Source organism: Pagrus major, chromosome 13 (genome assembly GCF_040436345.1).
Source record: "Pagrus major chromosome 13, Pma_NU_1.0".
NCBI lineage: Eukaryota > Metazoa > Chordata > Actinopteri > Spariformes > Sparidae > Pagrus > Pagrus major.
The window spans coordinates 11,715,126-11,735,218 of NC_133227.1; the positions used below are offsets into that span (position 1 = coordinate 11,715,126).

The window sequence follows — 20,093 nt, forward strand, 5'->3', positions numbered from 1 at the left end:
AAGAAGAAGAAGAAGAAGAAGAAGGAGGAGGAGGAGAAGACGAAGAAGAAGAAGAAGAAGAAGAAGAAGAAGAAGAAGAAAAGCAGAGGAAAGAGAAGAGGAAGAAGAAAAAACAGAAGAAGAAGAAGAAGAAGAAGAAGAAGAAGAAGAAGAATTAAAAAATGTCCACCAAAGCAGTTAAATGTACAGTATGACATTTCTGGGGTTTCTCAATCAAAACAAAACACGGGACAAACTACAGGTAGTGTGGGATCATGGGAGTTGTTACCTTCGTTATTAAAGGAATACCATTGCTAAAGAAAGTCTATCTACCTGACTCTGAAATGGTCCCGGACGAGTTAGTGTTTTGAAGTTCTGGTCTGCTGACTTTCTTCCTCACCCTCTGACTCGCTCTCAGAAGTTATAGCAACAGGCGACCAAATGAAACACAAGATACCTTGAGTCAAGTGAAGTTACAGATTTCCCTGGGTTTTGAACAACGTTTGGGATGATGCGAGTACATAACTCAACAAAATACGTAACAAAGTTCTTGTTGTTTTTAAACATTTTAGACGTGCAGAAACATTACGTATCATGTCTATAAAACTGACTGAGAGGATTACTTCAGACCCACATACGGCTTCTCTTCCTACTCTGGTGTTGTTCCCGAGGGAAGCATGAGTGTCATTAATCACACAAAACACTGTAATGCAGACATCAAATACTCCTGACTGTTTTGTCTCCCATTAGTTCACAGATTTCTAAAAATAAATGTGCAGGACACAGCGCTGCGCCTGACATGTAGCACTGACAAATTACAGTGCGTGAGTGACACCCACAGTATTAATGACAAGGATATACTGTATGACGAAGAGCAGGTAATGACAAGGGTATAGAGTATCAGTGGGACCTAAGAATGACAAGAGTACGGTGAATGACTTTGACCTGGGCCTGTCGGTGTGTCAGACGATACGGCTGCTGTATAAATGAGGTGCTGATGGACTGCAGCTATTCTCCTCCCTGTGCACACTGCTAATCCTACTTATGATGTTTGAGGAGATGGATCTACTCTTATCACAGGCGGCCATCAAGATGAGATGGATTGCACATTTTGGCCGCTGACTATTTAAATCAATAATCAGAGTTAATGGGGACACTGCCAGGGGGTAAAGACAGAGAGTGAGGTTCATTTATTACCGTCTCACACACACATACACACACACACACCGCGGTGTAAAGCCCAGCGGCCCGGTTGGAGACGGCCAGCAGTGCCGGTTTGGCTGGTGTGTATTTTGCGAGGTGCCTGTGATGATGAACAGTCCAGCAGACTATACACTGCAGCAGTGCTGAACTCTTTAAACTGAGCACTCAGCTCAAAAATACGAAGATGGCTTTATGACCGAGGAAATAAGGCCTGCTTACTCTCACTCTCAATGCCTCGGTTCTTGTTCTCATAAACTTTAAACTACAATAATAACCTGCGAACTATCAAAGTTTTAAGCTGTGCACCTGTGCGTAGGCACATGCACTCACACAGAGCAGGTCTGCCTTCCCCCGATGGCACCAATGTCATGACTCTGGCTGGGTGAAATGTCATTCCCAGAAGGCCGAGCGTTGAGGCCTACAGACACCTGTATGTAGGGGCTTAGCGGTGAAGGCAGACAGTCTGCAGAGTGACACAAGGAGCTTATAGGATCGAGGAGCAGGAAACTGCTTTATGTGAATCTGGAAACATTAAGCACTAAAGGACAGATTCAGCAATCATCTACGTTATTGAAATTCCTAATGAGAAAGACTATATGAGAAAATCCAACAGGTGATTGTAAAAGAGAAAGCTTTATTGCCAGTGAGTGATGGTCCGACAGATACTGATAGCAGCCACCATAAACTGCCTGAAACAAGGAGACAGTGAATTACAAGCTCACACTATCCTTCAAATGCTTTTAGTTCAGGTTTTCTGCTGATGTGAACAAACAGCAAAGTGACATTGTTATACCACCAGAAAGGTTGGATTTTACTCAGTTAAATGAATAATGAGGTAAAGGAACGCAGAAGGGCTTACTTCATTAGAAAGGCTTACCTTAAGAAAAAAGAAAACTGGATTCTCCTCTTCGAAGCTGGCTACAGTACAAATAATGTCAAAAAGAGGGGTATAACAAGATTTAAGATGTCGTTCATCATGTTGCGCTTGAAGCTTTTTCTGAAGTTTCAACAATATCTCACAAATTTTATTCCCCCTTAATAAGAAGGGATGCAAGGTGCAGCACGTCTCTGAGACCTAAATTAACCTGTCGAGAACAAAAGGTTCCATCTGATTAACTTAAACTGAGCTACATGTAAAATATTTCAAATAAGATGCATTCCAGGCTGATGAAAAACATAAAACTGTTAACATTAATAGCCCTTACCTGTCAGATGAATGTGATTCAGGCAGTTTGAAGGAGGATGCATCTGGAGTCTTTCTGTGTCCTTAAATGACTGATTAATAGCCCATAAACATATCAGCTATGGCAACGATGAACATTTATGTTGTTTATGCAGCATCTCAAGAACATGAAGCTCTTGTTTCAACCATGCAGCTGTTTTCACTGATTTCACCTGATCAGACCTTTACTCAGAACTGTGCTTGTGTGAACAGGAGACATTTTCATTTGACAGAGCAGGAGAAGCACTGATGTGATTCATTATGAATTCATTAACATTAATAAAGGCAGCTTTCCATGCTGGTGTGCCAGGTCCAGGGCCCTTGTATTGTGCTTTTAGAGGCAGTTGTCTGACATCACAGAACAATGGCAGCACCTGTGGGGAGGGGGTAGGATGTGTTCGATTGAAATATTTAGGGCGCACTCACATTAGGCAATCCGTACCGTGCCCAAGTATGTTTGACCCCTGAAGTCCAGTTTGTTTGAATATTGTGAGTGCTCCGTACCGGTACACTTCCTTGGCCCTGGTACGGTTGGAAGAGGTGTGCTTTGGCACAGTACAGTTGCTCATGCACGAGCACAAGCAAGGGTGCACAACGGGGACATGAAGTATAATCATGCATATTACGCCGCCTTGTATAATCAAAAAATCCAGGAATGTGAGAGACCGTCTGTGACCAAAACGACACAAAATAAGCCACGAAAAAGTCAGTAAAGTTACAGTCATGCTCTCTGTGCATTGTGATGCAACCACGCTACGACGTGATGACGTATGTACAAGAGGTAACCGTGCTCAGGCCAGGTTGCGGTTGGAGCAATGTGAGTGCAGGCCAGCGGAGGCCTGGGGAGGAGGGACAATCGTGCTTCGGTCCGATACGGAGCAACTGGGCCAAGTGTGAGTGCGCCTTATATACATTTCCAAGTATAAAAGTGCCATAAAATGGAATGTATAATGGTTCCTGTTACCTCAAGTGTCATATTTTCTCCTCTATCTCATTTATAACGCTGCATTGCTGAGGGTTCACTCTTGTGTACACTTACCAGACAGACATCAGTTTGCTACGGTCAGCCAAGTTTTTTGTTAACTTTTGCGTTGTGCACCTGAAACTTTGGAAGTTGTTTATTTAAACTAGGAATTCCAGTTTTGGACTTTGACTGGAACGCAGCACCAGTCAAATTGCTGTTCCTGAGCTATGCCGTTAAATAATGGGCAGAACAGTTTTATCAGGATATTATGATTTCATAATTAATATGAATTAATTAATAATTATTGTATGAATTCTTGAGTTATGGCCAAAAATGTGTCATAGCAGACATTTATACCAAATTTGAAGAAATTCTCTGCGTTTTGAGATATGGCGTTCATGAGAATGGGACACCATGAAGTCACAGTGACCTTTGAGCTTTGACCACTAAGATATAATCAGTTCAACCTCGAGTCCAAATGAACATTTGTACTTGAGTCATAGTGGACATTTTTAACAAATTCGAAGAAATTCCCTTGATGAGTTTCTGAGAGATTTAAGAGAATGGGACACCATGAGGTCACAATGACCTTGACCTTTGGCCAACAGATTTTAATCAGATCATCTTCGAGTCCAAATGAACATTTGTTCCAAATAAACTAAGATGGCAGTTAACATTATAATTTAGCATCTTAGCACTTACAGTGCGAGCGTGTTAGCATGCTAATATTAGCATTTACCTCAAAGTACCATCTCATGGAGCTCCTAGCATGGCTGTGGACTCTTTTTTTAACCGTTTCAAGGAGATGTTTGAATTTTGTCCATTTTATACAATTTTGAAACTGTCATATCGTTCATTAAAATTTCATTGCTGAATCCACCTCACAGGCAAACTTGAGCACACCCACACCAATACAAATGCAGGCAGACCAGTCTTAAAGGGGGCTACATACATCCATGCCATTGGACTGCAAGTCTTTAATAACAAAAAAAACCCTCCATACAAAAGTATATGTACATGGTCACTTACTGAACTGTATAGCAGTATATGGAAATGGTCTAACATGGTTCAATTTTAAGTTTAAATACAATATTTCTCAACAGTCAGCAACCACAGTGCTGGATCTGAAACATAAGGTGGGCTGCCGGTGGAGGGTCCATCTTTGTCATGGCGGGCGATGCAAAGCAGCTGTCACACATCAGGACCCAGACACTGGTTATGATTTCAGTCTAATGTTTGACAATAATAATGAATGATGTCCCATGTGAGTGGGGAAAATAAAACTAGATATTGATTTCATTTGAAACAAAGCACACACAATTGTTGAGACATAAATAATGCAATAATTGAATACCAGTGCAAGAAAGCATTCAGACACGAGACAAAATCACAGACAATGGGATTGAGACACTTGCTATTAACACTTACAGCAGAGCCTGAGTGAGACATTCCAACAGAACACAGACACAGAATTAAATTTTTGCTCTACTGATTACGAGAATCAGTGGACTTAACATTAACATTTATGTTAATATTGATGGGATACATTAAAATTGTAAAAATAAAAGAGAAAAGAAAAGGACATGGAGATGGTCAGAAAAACAATTGCACCGTATCCCTGCCATGTGCTGTGAGCTCCAACCTGCCACTCTTGTGATCCTCATCTTAAGACCTGAAGGAGAAACTCGACCCCGTGTGGAGAATGACGGCCGGGCTGAGCTGTTGCATGAGGGGAGATGCTGTGCGTCACAGTTAGGGAGTCCCTGGTTTGGGCTACTGGCTCCAGCTCCCACCTCGCTTTAGGGTAGCAAAATCCTGCCTCGTTCACAGGTCATTGGTGGAATTACTGGAAAACCTAACTGTGATTGTGTGACTGTGGTTGCATGCTAATGTGAAGCCCCGACTCACACGCGTACACATCACGTCCTTCCTCCTGCACACACCCACTGTCACGCACCCTGACTGAAGGCTCGGGAAGAGTCTAAACATCTGCTTGTACAGTCAAAGGTGTAAGTACTGGGACAGCTGTCACTTTGATAAAACTTCCAGTTGCAACAACTCTCTGTGTCTGTTGTTTATATCAACCCTTTTATAGTTATAGATATAGTTATGGTGAAACTTGAGGTACAGTAGTAAGGATAAGGATTTAGAGCTGCTGCATTGAAACATTTTTATACCCTGACGCACTGAGGCTGCACTCTGGGTGTGGATGTGAACTTTAAATGCTGTTTGGAAATGATGTTTTTTTACAAGTCACGGGCTGTTATTGCAGTAAGTTTGTGTAAACAAAGTGCAAGTGATATACATTGTTTGTGTGTCATTTTACATGAATGGTCCCCTGTTTTGGTAAACAGCCTAGGATAACTGACACTAATTTATAGAGTGCAGTTGTTAATGAAATAATTTAGTGAAAATAATTGTCTGAATATTGGTTTGTTCTATTCAATGTTTAAAAAATATATCAATGATGGCATCAAAAATAAAAGTAAAGCTTACTGTCCCAATACTTGCACATTTAACTGTTTCATTTAAAAGATTACTATGGAAATGTTTACAATAAGTGCAAATTGGTCGTTATTCCAGAATAGCTCCTATGATTTTTGATGCTGCGATAAGAGAGTGGGGACCCCACCCCTGTCCTCTCAGTTCATGTCCCTGTCCTGTATTTGTCCAAACCCCCTGTGCAAGTTATTTTATGCCTCCCTCTCTCCTTAGGTCCCCTGTCTCACTTATCAGAGCTCTTGCGTGGTCTGCGGAAGCTGGACATGTTCTCATTTAGTGCATAGATGCGCCTGGAGAACTCCTCAAAGCCAGCGACGTCCAGCTCGCCCAGCACCTGTTCGTCACACTCCACAGCTACTGCGTGGTCCACGGGGATGCAGCGGTAGTCTCCCAGCCGGGCCTCGTCGGCTAGCCCTAACCCCAACCCCATCCCTAATCCCAGACCTAAACCGGTGGCCTCTGTGCCCATGATCTCCTCGGCTTGCTCCACAGAGCACCGCAGCTCTGGGACGAGGCTAACAGGCGCCTGTCCTGGTACCAAAGAGCCGTTCATGGCACCTGTGTGCTGACTAGTGGCCTCTGTTTCCTCACCAGTGTCCTGCACTGCAGAACAGACGGGTGCAACTGTGCTACTGGCTGGTTGCTCTTCAGTCACTTCCTCTTTATCTATGTTAATCTCTCTGTCAATGCTTCTGCATCTCTCCACCTCCACAGCGTTCCCCCCACCTTCCTCCTTCTCTTCCTTCTGCTCGCCCTCCTCGTTGGCCTCTGTTGTCTTGGCCAGGTTAAGGGATGCCATGCCGGCATCAAGGGAGGAGGACAGCTGTTTGGCAGAAGGCGAGGGCGGTGCCAGGCCAACTGGTGGCTGCTCTTCACCCATGGCTGTGTTGTAGCTGGGTGGAGGAGTTGACTTGTACTTGGGCTTATCGGCTTCAGAGCTTGCCCTTTTCCTCAAGCCTCGGTCTGGGGAGCTGGTGTGGCAGGAGTAGCCTATATCCGAGGCAGCAGACACACCAAGCTGAGACTTGGTCGGCACTGGGATGGAGCTGGAGACATTGTGTCTGTCACTGTGATGAACAAAGAGAAAGACACTAATAAGCAAGGACATAAAGAAAAGCAATGACAGGCAAACAACTTGTATCCCTTTTTACCCCTTTGCCTTGTTTTTTTGAGTGCCCCCTTGTCCTTCAGAAGAGTTACAAGGACTAGTGGTCTAAATCCCCCCCTATGAAATGGGACAACTCTTGAAGACCTCACATTTACAATATGCCAACTTCTCTTGTGTTACTGTGGTATGTGTGGTATTATGGACACTTTTTCACAACTTCTCGTTATCAATCAAGTCATGGCACTGCCATCGCAGAGTGCCATTGTCGTGAGGTGTGCACTTGGTCAACAACGGTGTTTGGGTGGCTGGTATGTGTCAAGTGGCCTCCACACAAATGCCAGGACCCAAAGTTTTCCCAGCAGAACATTGCATTGTACTGGATGATCAATATTATTTACTTGGTCTGTTAGTAGTTTTCATGTTGTGGCTGTCATGCACAAATCAAATTTTATGCTTCTTCTAAAAAGAAAAAAGAACCACAGTACATCAAAAAGACTGAGAGTTCTCATGACCCTCAGTCTGAAGTGTGCCTTTGAAAAACCTCCATTTGCAGGGCCATGTAGCTGCAACACTTCACCCTACCCCTCTATTACAACAAGAATCAGGACAAGCTACTAAAGGCATTAACACGCAACCGGGCTAAGTGGTGGAGACAAGGGGTGTACTGTATTCGATTGATTACAGTAAGCAATGATGTCTACAGCCCACATTAGAGACTGCGATGTCCACAGGGGGCGTATGAGACACCCACGCTCTATTTGGACCTGGTACTCCCTTGATGTCATTTGCACCCCTCTATCCCAAGCACACAACTCCTCCCCTGACCCAGGAGAGAAACAGCTGCAGCTCTTTGTAAAATCACTCCACCTTACAGCATTTAGAAAACATTTATGCGGCCTGTGAGAGTCTACACTCACATTCTGCTGACTGGGAGCACGCAGCAGGCGTCCACCCAAGTATGTCAGACATTTTCCTCTATAACAGATAACAGACCCGGGGTCTGGGACACCCGCCCCATCCCAGTACTGGAGCCATAAATTTACTTAAATGGGGGCCTCACTGCCTCTTCCGATAGCCGAGGCCAAGATCACCGGACTACTCAGCCATCTGCTTAACGTGCCCATTCCTATCTGAGGAGCCAAGGCAGGTACTGTTGGGGTCAAAGGTGAAGCAGGGCCTCTCTGTGCTCTCTAGAGATTAGCATATGTTGGTTAAAGAGTTAACAACAAATCTCTGCTTGTTCAGTTGGACATGCAGCCACAATAGATGTCCTCGTAAATGTTTTCCTGTCACTCAGCACTTGGCACTTGAGCATCGGTGATGAGACCACTCGTTGATGTACGCATTTATTGTGTGCCAGCTCACTATCTGATGAACAAGCACCACTAAACACATGACAGCTCGTAAATAGGGCTCTGACCTTGACCCACGCAAGCACCCCGCGGAGGGTCCTGACAGGGTTCACGGGCAGGACACTGCACTGAGAAGAGCCTGCCTAGTTTTAAGAGAAACTTGTCAAACTTCAAAGTGCCTGTTTTAAAGTAAACGAGAACCATCCACGGTCTGAAGGTTCAGTATGTAACCGCATATGGTACCAACCTGTAAATACTGTACCTCGTGGCTAACATTTACGCTAATTGGAGGCCTGCAAATGTATATGTTGGATGGTCAACCAAGGTCAGGGTTAAGACAATAGAGGCACAGGGTAATGACCTGATCCTGTGAGGGTGTTCCTGTTAAGTGGGCAGAGCAGGAGATGGACTGTGCTTTACTTGGCAGTGCATGTCCATCAAAACACATCATTTAATACAACTGGCTTCAGCTTGCCCCTCCCTAACGAGCACATGGTTAATTCTGCTCAAAACCATTTTTTGGAAAAATGGAAACAATGTGCTCTTTAACACCTAATTTTCTGGGGAGACAAATGAAAAAGAAGGAATCGAGGGAAGTTGAATGATTTGCCATCTCAAACACTTATCTGTGACTTTCCAAATGAAACCATCATGCGCTCTTTGGATGCCAGTCCCAAAATGCAAAACCTGATTTGGTGGAAAGGAATAAAGACGGATGTCATGAGAAGTCAATTATCATTTAAGTAAGTGGAAAATGTGGTTCAGACTCTTTGAAACACGATACAGGTTTGGAAACCGGAGATGGCTGGTACTGAGCAAAGAGTTTAAGGTTTCCATGCATCATTTATAACAAGCTAATAAGTGACTACTACGTTTTTAGCTTGACTGAGTAATGTCCTTACGGCAATGTCTGATTGAATGGCTTTGATTTTAATTATCTGCAGCCATTTTCTTCCATTTCCTCCTCCAACTGGCTTTCTCATATAATCAATGTGGTCTGACTTTAGCTGGCCATCTACAGTCCAAACAAATACATTATTGACAGTGGCATAAAATCAAATGGTCATCACACCAAGACTTATGCATAATGAGGAATTTCGTATTTGGACCGTGGTGTTTTGTTCCACTTTGTGTTTTAGATTTGAGTCAAAATGTGCAGCAGTGTGTGAGTAACAGAGGAGACTGGGTGTGTCAGTGAGGACTTGAGCCAACTAAACCCTCTGGGCAGTCATAACATTTTTTTCTTGAAACATTTCTACTGTTATACTGATGACATGTTTATTAACATGGGCAATTAGGCTGCACATGTATGGACACTGTGAGCATGTGTGCAGATTTAGGGTGGCGGGGAGGCCGAACCGCTGAAAATACTTCTTAAAGGTGGTTGGAAAAGCTGGAACTTGCATGAGCTATCTCTTTCTCTTGTTGACGTTCTTGGTACACTTCATGAGATTTTTCATATTCTTAATAAACATTTACCCTGTTCCCGTTAGGAAGTTTCCTTGTCCTTGCAATCATTCTTATGAGTAGTCCTGAAACTGCCATCGAGTCTGTCACTTGGTCAACTACTATGGTCCAGACTAAAATATCAGTCCAAAACAGCTCTCCAAACAGCTACTGGAGAGTCTGCCACTATATTCATGGTCCCCAGAGGATGAAACCTACTACTTTGGTGGCCCCCTGATTTTTTCTCTTTAACAGGTCAAACCTTTTCACTTATCCAGTTAAATGTCAACATCTATTAGATGGATTGGTAAAACATGATACAGGTGAAGTTCATGGCTCCCAGAGGATGAAACCTAAAGACTGATCCCTTGACTTCTCCTTGGGTACCACTATGAGTTTGACATTAGTTCCATTTTAAGATAAATATTACAGATACTACACAAAAGTCATGTCCCTCTCAAGATGAATTGTTATGACTTTGGTGATCCCTCAACTTTTGACCAAGCGCTATCATAATACTTCGGTTTACATTGTTACACCTGCAGAACTAATGATATACCCATCACAGCTGTAGATATTAACTCCATAAACTAAGGTGGTGAGAACTATGCATGTTAGCAGTGTCACTGGGAGCATTTTGGCAAGCTAATGTTAGCATTGAACTCAAAGGACCACTGTGCTGAAGTACAGCCTTACAGTGCTGCTTGTGCAGCTGTAGACTCTTAGATTTGTTAAAAACATAGTTTGGTCTAAATATTCACTGCGTCAGTTCTGTTGAGACAATATTCACTCCTAATTTGTTGCCAGGCGTCCTTGAGTCATGACACATACATTAATTATTGTCTGCTCTGCTTGATGCTGCGGTCCACTAAAAATTGTTATTGTGCATGTAATGATGCGATTGGACACGTATCTAGCATTCCTAATATCATACGTATATTTAATGTGGTAAACTTGAGCTCTGGGAAATGTTACTTTCACCAACTATCAAAACCATGAAGGATGGAAGGGCTCAGATTCTGAACTCTCCGTGCAGCTTGGACTTGGTCTAAGGGATTCATGACAAGCAGAGTGAATTCATGATAGCAGCTCAACAGACCATACTGATGGGAAAAAAGCCTGTTGCTCATCCCTAATGTTTGATACAGAGCTGTGCAGTGGTAAGTTCCCTCCACTCATAGCCCAAGCTACCCACCTACAGTACATCTTTTCATTGGGCCCCAGTCCCTCTTGCATTACCCTGACAACAACTTCACTGCACACTGTAAATGCTAAGAGGCCTCTGCCTAAATCATCAAGCCGAAAACTTGACATGCCGAGCCAGAAATAGCCTTCACTCCTCCAAAGCTCTCTTCCTTTCCACTGCTGATGTCAAACCTGGCATATTTCAGGCCGACTCAAGAATTCAGTGAGCCAGACCTTTCCACTGTTCAATCCCCTGACAAGCTTCGCAACATGCCCCTGTTCATATCCAAATCCTGTTAAGGAGCCATCATTTTAGGCCAAAACAAACAATGGCAGATAAGATTTGGTTGTTTGATGTGGTTTAGGGAAATCCCTATGAAACTACTAGAGCAAACATTACTAAAAATTTGATATGCACTATGGTGGAAGCTAAGTTTTCTTTTGATTTAACAGGGCAGGACTTATTGACTGTCTGGCCTTTGAAGACAGGGAATCACTACAGCACAGTTTGTGCAACACGATCAGCAAGCTGACAATATAAACCTCCTTACAGTACTCAGTGGTGCAAAGTTTTATTAAAAAGTTAATACTGTTGTTTCAACAACAAAATTACAAATCTGATATGGAATGGAAAAGCAAATGTAAATGCACAGTTTATATCAATATTTCAACCAAAATATCAAGCTGTGAATGATTTTAATAACTTCTGACATTTATATTTTTTTAGGATCACTTTAGGATCTTTGGTGCGTTTACACAATGAGTATTAAAGGTGCACTATGTAGTTTTGGGGAATACATTTTAGTCAGAAGAGAAAGATCTTCACTGACTGATTCTTTTTGCCTAAACAAACTAAATAAACAAACTCTTTGTTTTCATGACTGAATAAACAAACTGACCTTAAAGGACAACACAATTTCACACTGCTTTACCTTGTTCATATTTGGCGGACCCTGCCATCCCTCTAGCAACAGTGTTCTGGGAACCCTATTTTCCTCTGAGGAAAGCTTGTTTATTCAATTATGGAAACAAATATTTCTGAGTTTGTATTATTACCTCCTTAATATTGAAAATATTAAAATTCTGAATTTGAATTTCTTCTCCAAAACTGCTTAGTGCCCCTTTTAATGTGGACTGTTCCAGAATATTACATGAAAAGGGAGAAGGGAAATATTCCTGATTTATTCTTCCAAACATCAACTGTTATTGTAAATATAGTATAATCTATACAGGACAACTGTCAGGCTTTATGTACCTTGCAAATACAGTATATACATTTGAGATGATATGCTTTTATCTTTCACTGACAAGACGGCAGCTGCTAAATATCACAATGCTTTGAGTACATCATGTAGCACTTGGGGACTACCATGGTTTTGCTAACTTTTCTCTCACTATGGGGTCTTTGGGGAGCTTCACATCCTCCAGCTGCAGTGTTGAATCTGCCTGACCAGGCGCTCTGCCACACCTTACCTCCCCCTATGTACAGTACGTAGCCCTGCTCCCAGGCACCAGAGTGGGATTATGGCCCTGTGAACCTCTGCCAGGCCCTCAGCGGATGTAGAGCGGCAAATGGGAGCATGTTGAACGCGTTTGCTTTGATCTCAACAGACTGTACAGTTTACAAAGAGTTGGTTTCTGGTACTGTCTCTGTCTGCCTCTTGGTAATAGATTCACCATTTTCCGCTGTTTCTTATCCTTCAGCGAGATTAAAAAAACCTATACTGCCCATTTTTCACCAGAGCTGGACTGTATATATTATGACATGTTATGATGTGTTTCTGAGACAGTACTGTTTGAAAATGTATAAAGATATGATCAGCAGGTCACCAGACTAACATCATATAGCCCACTGTGTAAAAATTACATTCTTTGTAGTACACTTTTCCTACAAGCACTCTGCTTTTCCTCAGTTAGTCCATCCAGTCTGTATACAAAATCCAAGATGAACCCGGTACACTCCCATTGTGTGGTTATTGGTGCTTTGGGAAAGGCTCTCCCTGCAGAGTGGATGCATGCTGAATTAGTTCTACATGGAGGGAGGAATGGTTTCCAAATCTGTTCTGGAAACGGTGCCCTCGGTCATATCCTTCATCACATCATCCCTGTTTGGATGCGTGGAAGGAAGAAAGAGGTGGCAAGGAAGGATAGAGGAAGCAGATTAGCCTCTCGCTCACAGTCTATAGGATAATTACCTGCAGCTGCCATGCAGCGTTTTTATACATCCATATTTCATAAGCTGGGTCCTAGCGCTGTAAACTGTATCTGAATTTAGGCTTTTTTCAAACAAGTAGCGTAGCAAGACTGGAACTGATATGGCAAGGAAATCAGTGCATATCCTCCTTACAAGATATTGTGAAATAGTCACCTCCTCATCCTTGCTGGAGGCTTTCAGTTGAGCTGAAGGTGCAGTATGCGTGGTCTTATGGTGAGAGGGGGGAAAGTTTAACCACTGCTTCAATTTTAGCATATATATATATATATATATATATATATATATATATATATATATATATATATATATATATATATATACACACATATATATATATATATACACACATATATATATTCACAACTCAAAATGAGTTAGTGATATTGGGATATGGGTGCATATATGCATGTGCATGGATATGCAATAAAAGTCAAATGAATTATTATTATTTTTGGGGACCAAATATATTCACAAAACACAAAATAAGAATTAAGATATGTTACAGAATAAACAATCAAGTGAATCACTAGTGTATACCAATAACCCTAACTCATTTTGAGTAGTGTATATATGTACCTTTTATTCTTTAAATAAAGTTTCATATTTTCAGTTTCCATCATGCTCTTCTTGGTCTAAATGATATAATTTTGCATTTGGTTCCCATCTTAGATTACATTCACCAACTGTTCTGTATTGAGGAGTTGCAAGACAGTTAAAAGTAGTTTAATTTTTAACATTTTTGAAGATGACTGGTGGGATGCAAATGTAAAAATGACATGCTGTGGTTTTATGAGTGTTAATTAGTGAGTTTTAGAGGTGCCGATGGGTGCAAGTTACTTTTGGTAAGAGCCTGGCAACCCGTTTTCCCTGCCTCCAGTCAATCTGCTAAACTGAGCTAATCGGCTGCTGGCTGCTTCATATTTACTCTCCAAAAGTGACAGAACTGTTGAACCTTTCCTTTAAGGTGTTGCTAAGTCTGTCACTTTTGTTGCAAAGCTCTATATCATATGACAGTTAGAATGACTGAACTCAAAGTATTTTTTTGAAGCTTAGTGCTTCACCAGCTGATGAGAAAGGCAGTTTCTTGATTCTCAGCTGGTGACTTCTGAGTCAGTTCAGGACAGTTTTTGTTCCTGTCCCTGTGGTCTCATAGTTGCAGGAGTGTGGCTGTGGCAAGCCACTGTACAGCTCTTACACTCTCACCTCCACTTCTTTTAAAACGTACTTGCATGTACACACACACATATACACACACACACACGCACACACACACACATAGCTCCAGGGTTAGTGGGCCCAAGCTTTCATCTCATCTATCTTTGGCCCTTCCACTTCCCATTAAGGAGGGGGGCGGTGGGGGGTTGATTTGAGAGCTCGGGCTTTTCATGGCTTCTTTCCTTTCAAAACAAAAGATTATTCAATTAATGTGTGTAATACACATTTTCCCCTTTGCTGACCCTGGGAGAGGACTGGAGATCAAAGACAGCCTTCTCTTTTATAGGGCAGTGGAGCTGAAGCCTGACACAGACCAACTCCCAGGTTTTACTGAAGGGTTACGTACAGGCCATAAGACTGTTGAAGGAGAGAGATCTAAGCATTCCACTTCATCGGGACAAAGTGGCTGCTGCAAATCTCATCAAACAGTGCCTTTTTAAAGTGCCGAGGTAGTGTTGATGTGCAGAGGTGGTGTGTCATTACAACGGTGATCTATATAGCATTCCTACCTAAAAATACCTTTTACCCAATACATCCATATGATTTCAGACGATATTGCGCTGTCAGACAATATTTATTAAATTTTCTAAAAATGTCATTACTTAAAGTAACTTTTTTTTTGCCTTAAAATAACAGCTTCAAAATCATTTGAATGTTACAGTGTCTTGTAATAGAGTGTAGTAGTGGTGTTCATCTGTGATGATTATCTTGCTAAACAAAATCACTAAGTATCATAAACTTGTGTTGACCACACATCTTATTTTCCGCGATATTCTAAAATCCAATGCAAAAATCCCATTGGCTTTTTGTCAAGGGAACCAAGGTGATGCTAACTTCCGGGTTAGCTTACAAAAACACGTCATCCACTCTATAGGATAAATGTTGTCTCTGTCTCAGCCACCTGTCATATACTGCATAGAACAAATAAATGGATTTGGGTGCAAGCAAAATGGAGAGAAGTTTAACATTGTTAAGTTCCCTTTTAATGATGAGGACTCTTTTCTCGTTTGGAAGGATATTATCCGCCTGAAAGTGCTTCAAATCTAAAAAAAAGTTGTTTTCTTAAAAAAGTGTTGGTAAAATGTGGGTCATCTTATAATTGGGCAAACACAGAATACTGTCAAAACTCCAGACAAGTATAATGAAAAATACGGTAATGTATTGAGCCATGGTTTAATTGAACCCTTTATCTGTAAATGTGTTAAAGATTAAAGCTGATCCACTGTTAATACAGATGTGTCACTTTAATACACCATCTTTCTGGCTTCAGTGACCTCTGGGGAAATACTTGAGAGAAAGTTTCTTTCTGATTCTTACCATCGGACCAGCAGGCCATGTTCCAGGAAGTTCTTCAAGTTGGGTAATGTCTGCTGCAGGTCCGGGGTGGTCAAGCCATGTTGATATCTCAGCTGCAAGAAATGGGAACACATACGGAATTGTTAACCTCAGACAACCTACCACACCGTATATCCCATAACCATACATATATCTTGTGCTGGGCTAGCACTGCTGCGAAACACGTAGGCACGCTCTCCATGTTTGGATGTCATTTGGAGAAGAAAGAAACACCACCTACAGCAGAGGTTTGAAGTCTACATTCTTTCACCGTGACACATTTCTACTCTCCCCATCAGGCCATTACTCATCTGGACACACAATGGGCAGCCTTCCCTGATAACAGGCGTGAGGACTAATACGTAAGGTGTGTGGAAAGACAGGGGATGAGATGCGGGTGGCAAGAAAAACCAAACTCGCTGTTAAAAAACATCTGGATGCAATGGGGCAAAGAGAGCACATCAGAAACCTCATTACATTCTCTCATGATCTCTCCCTCTCTCTTCAGCAGACCCACTACTTAATTTGGCCTTGAATGTCTCTCGTTGTACCACAGTGCTTTATTTCCCGATGATAGAATCAAATCCGGTAAAAAAAAGAAAAGAAAAAGAAAAAAAGAACAAGGCCACCTAGAAACTCCAGCTCTGTTGCCAGAAATATCTCCTCTAGCTGAGCGATGTCACAGCGAGCCAACTCTTGTCCATGAGAGTTTATTTAACCTATATTACTGAACAGCAGAGGAGCATCATGCCGCACGTCCAGCGTATCTCTCCGAGGCCCCTCTGTCACACACACTGCCTGCACCAGCTGACATCTGTTTTGTTTCCACTTGGGTGCCACGGCAACCACTCTGATATTCGCACACACACACTTCTGGAGATGAAGCGCACATGACTCCGACGCACCACTCAACCCGGATAACATACTGCTTCTTCGTGAGCACATAATGGATGAGTGACATGATAATAAAAGAATTACAGAGAAAAATATTTTTGAGTCTTCGAGGGCAAAGGTCACATTTTTTTGTTTTTCAGTTTAGGAGGAGACAAATTGTTCTCAGGGTATCAGCAGCCCTCAAAACACATCAATACCTGTTTTCCTGTGGGAAATGGTGTGTTATATATTCAGAAACCTGTTGTAGTACATGTTGGCTCTTGTAAAGCTTGATTAATGGCAAGAAGAGTGGCATTCCTACTCAAAATGGCTCAAACCAATTCTGTATGAACAGCTGTGAGAATAACATGTAAACTGTATGGTATCAACGGTACGGTATGTACTGTCTGTGACTTGTACCAAAGCTTTCACGTGTCTGTATCAATGTTCCAGTATCTTTGCACATGTGTGTGTTCTGGCCTGGAATGATCCATGTCTGTTAGGGGAGCCACAGAAACAACAGTCATGACAGTATGAGAGGAAGGCTTTATCAAAAGAAGCTCAGATTGAGGGAATCAAACAAGGGGTGTCACCTCGAAACCCAGCTGGTGATGGGATGGTCTAAAACCTGCGAGAACAACATAGAGATCCATTCATGGCTCAGAGCAAACCTCAGGGTCTGACCAAATGACGGCGCTGCGCTGTCCACAGGGCCGCCTGAACGGAATTGGGTTTGAAACATTAGGCCAAGATCAATAACGGCACCGGTTTTAGAAACAGAAAGAGCATAGCAGCATCGGGCAGGGGGGCTTGCTTGTTCTGTGGCCAGATGCTAAAAAAAGGAAAATCCCAAATCTCATGGAAATCTCAAGGTTACGGTCGAGGAAGTATGAATCAGAAATTGTGAATCAGATATGAGCAAAGAATAAATATTATGGCTGCAGAAAAGTTAAACAGTGTTTGTTGGACATGCTATATGCTTTCTTTGATTCGCAGTTGGAAGGCTTGACAAAATGCTATCTTTAAGTCCCATTACTCGGCCTGAGCTCTGAGATGTGTGTAATAACCACAGTGCGTGTCTGACAGGAGCCGTATGTCAAATTACACGCCTGTATGTCTGAGAGTGTGTGGGAGAAAGAGGGAACATGAGTGTGCATTTGTATGTGTGGCTCCTATTGTTTTCCTTATGTGAAGAGATCTTGCCAAGCGTGCAGCACACAGAAACTGGATATAGGTGAAGACATGAGAGTGATGGGTGACATCACTGGCTTGCTCGGGGCGCACTTCATTACTATGGAGCTCGTTGTGTGGGGATTAAAAAATAGGAGGATGTTACTGGGAAGCACATGTGTGTATGTTTAATATTTCTGTGAGGAATGCAGCTTGTCCAACATTCCTCATAACGTATGGCGCCAACAAGGAAACACAGCAGAGTTCATAACTCTACCTGCCCCATGTATGTTTACTCAGGCTTTTGCCAAATCTCTGCCAGTGGGCACCATCAACACTTGAGCTAAGTGTCTGGTTGGCAGCAGTGCAGAGCCACCAGCGCTGCGTGACTGCTCCTTCACACTATCTTTGTAATGAGATGTGTTAAACACATGAAGACAGTTTGGAAGAGTGAATACTGCAGTCCTACAGCTGACCCAGCACTCAGCTAGACAGACTCTATCAATATTCATAACTGGTCTGGCCCTTCCTGGTCGGAGCTGCATTAAGTTTCTCCACAGAGTGCACTGTATGTGTATATATGTGTGGAGCTCGTGGCCTCCGTCCTGGGAAGGCATATATCCTGGGCTGTCGAATGTGCAACCACCAACCCCCCTCCTTTCATTTCTACTCACTAGAGACAAGCAGAAAAACATTAGTGACCCAGCGATGTCATCTGGAGGAGAGGAGAACAGAAAATGTTCTGAAAGAGGGAGAAATGTGTGAGGCAGCTTAATGACATGAAGCTGTTTCCAAATGTTGGTGCCATGAAAGCTTCGACTGCAGGATGGAAACAAACATCTGAGCATGACCGTTTAGATTCTGGTATATGAACCCAGACTGGTTCTTGGGAGTGTGTTGAAACAGATATAAGGCAATGTGTTGAAACTGACATGAGGTAAAAAAACACAACAAATTGATTTCTGTCGCACACAACAGGAATGAACATTTTTGCATAATTTCTGAATTCACGACCCAGTAAAAATTAGTATCTTGGAGAATTTTTATACAAACACCGCAACAAGAAACAATGTCAACAACTCCAGACCAGATCATACAAATTGCTCAGAATCAGTCCACTTGAGACAGCTTGTCATTTCCAGTTTCCCTTTCATACATCATTGTGATGAATGCTGCTGGAGTCGTTTGCATGCTTGTGCGTATGTATATGGAAGAGTGCTTTCAAAGCTGGCCACGGGGTTCTTTGTAATGGGGCTAACCAGATCGTGGTGAGAAATTCCCAGGGCCCATTGAGGATGGCTGTAAGGCGAGAGGAGTCGGAGGGGTGGGGGCAGAGTGGGGGCACCCACCGGGGCTCTTTCACATGATGACATAGTGAAACAGATCCGGCAAGGTCTCCTCGTCGCTGCTCACACCTTTGTGTCTGGACACTCCCTTCCCTGTTTCCATATTGAACAAAACCCACTCAGGGCTTTGGAGACTCAGCAGCATGTGCAGTGGGTAATCGGGTGGTATGACTGCAAGGTTTGGTATGAGTGTGTGTGAGACTTTATATGATGGACGGAACTGACCTGTCACATCCAAGAATTGAGGACTCATCCTCATCCATCTCAAAGATAAAGTAACAAACCAAAGAATGCAGCAGTGTATACAGCCAGAGCCTGCCAATCCACTGGAGCCATGACCGCACGTAAACACATTCAAACTCACTAGAGTCGACGGGAACCGGTCGGTTTACAGTTCATGCCACCCATCATTTGGCGAAACCTGCGTGTTTGCCCTGAGCTCGGTACAGCGGCTAAACAAACACAGCCTGGCTTATGCCACGTATTACTGTTTCCCTGAGTTTGTCAGTACTAATCACGCACAGATCAGACCATGAATGTGGGCGGGCTACAGAAAATTCTGAGGCTGATTGCTGATGATGTGGTGTAGGAGGCTGGCCCAGGTAGCAGAGCACAAATCCCCCCCCCCCTTCTCTGTCTTTTATGTTGAGGTCACTGTAGGAGCCGCTTGTGAATGCACACATCACAGTTCAACTGGTGCACATTATTAGCATCGCTTGACAAGTGGTCTTCCATCGTCACTGGAGATGGGCCGTGGAGGTAATCTGGGACTCAGGATATTTCCATCAGGAGTGTCCTGTTTCATGTGTCAGGAGGTTAAAAGTCTCCAAATCAAACTCTGGAGTATCCTGTGCATGTCTGACCTGCATCACAGACAATTACCCTGTGATTTATAATCAGCAGGCTTTTGTCCACTGGGGTAAAAATAGAAACGGTTATTTTACAGAGTACATAGGTTTTACATACTCCCTGGGGAAG

General features: G+C 42.8%; 1 protein-coding gene across 1 annotated transcript in view; it reads right to left on the bottom strand.

Moving 5' to 3' along the window:
- Nucleotides 1–4,302: 4,302 nt before the first annotated feature.
- Nucleotides 4,303–20,093, bottom strand: part of uvrag (UV radiation resistance associated gene) — a 93,916-nt gene continuing 78,125 nt past the window's right edge. Inside the window, exons 14-15 of the mRNA XM_073479456.1 lie at nucleotides 15,709–15,800; nucleotides 4,303–6,937 (exon numbers count right to left, since the gene is read on the bottom strand). Of these exons, the coding sequence (XP_073335557.1) occupies nucleotides 6,094–6,937; nucleotides 15,709–15,800 (936 nt within the window). The 3' untranslated portion in view covers nucleotides 4,303–6,093. The remainder of the gene's footprint in view (nucleotides 6,938–15,708; nucleotides 15,801–20,093) is intronic.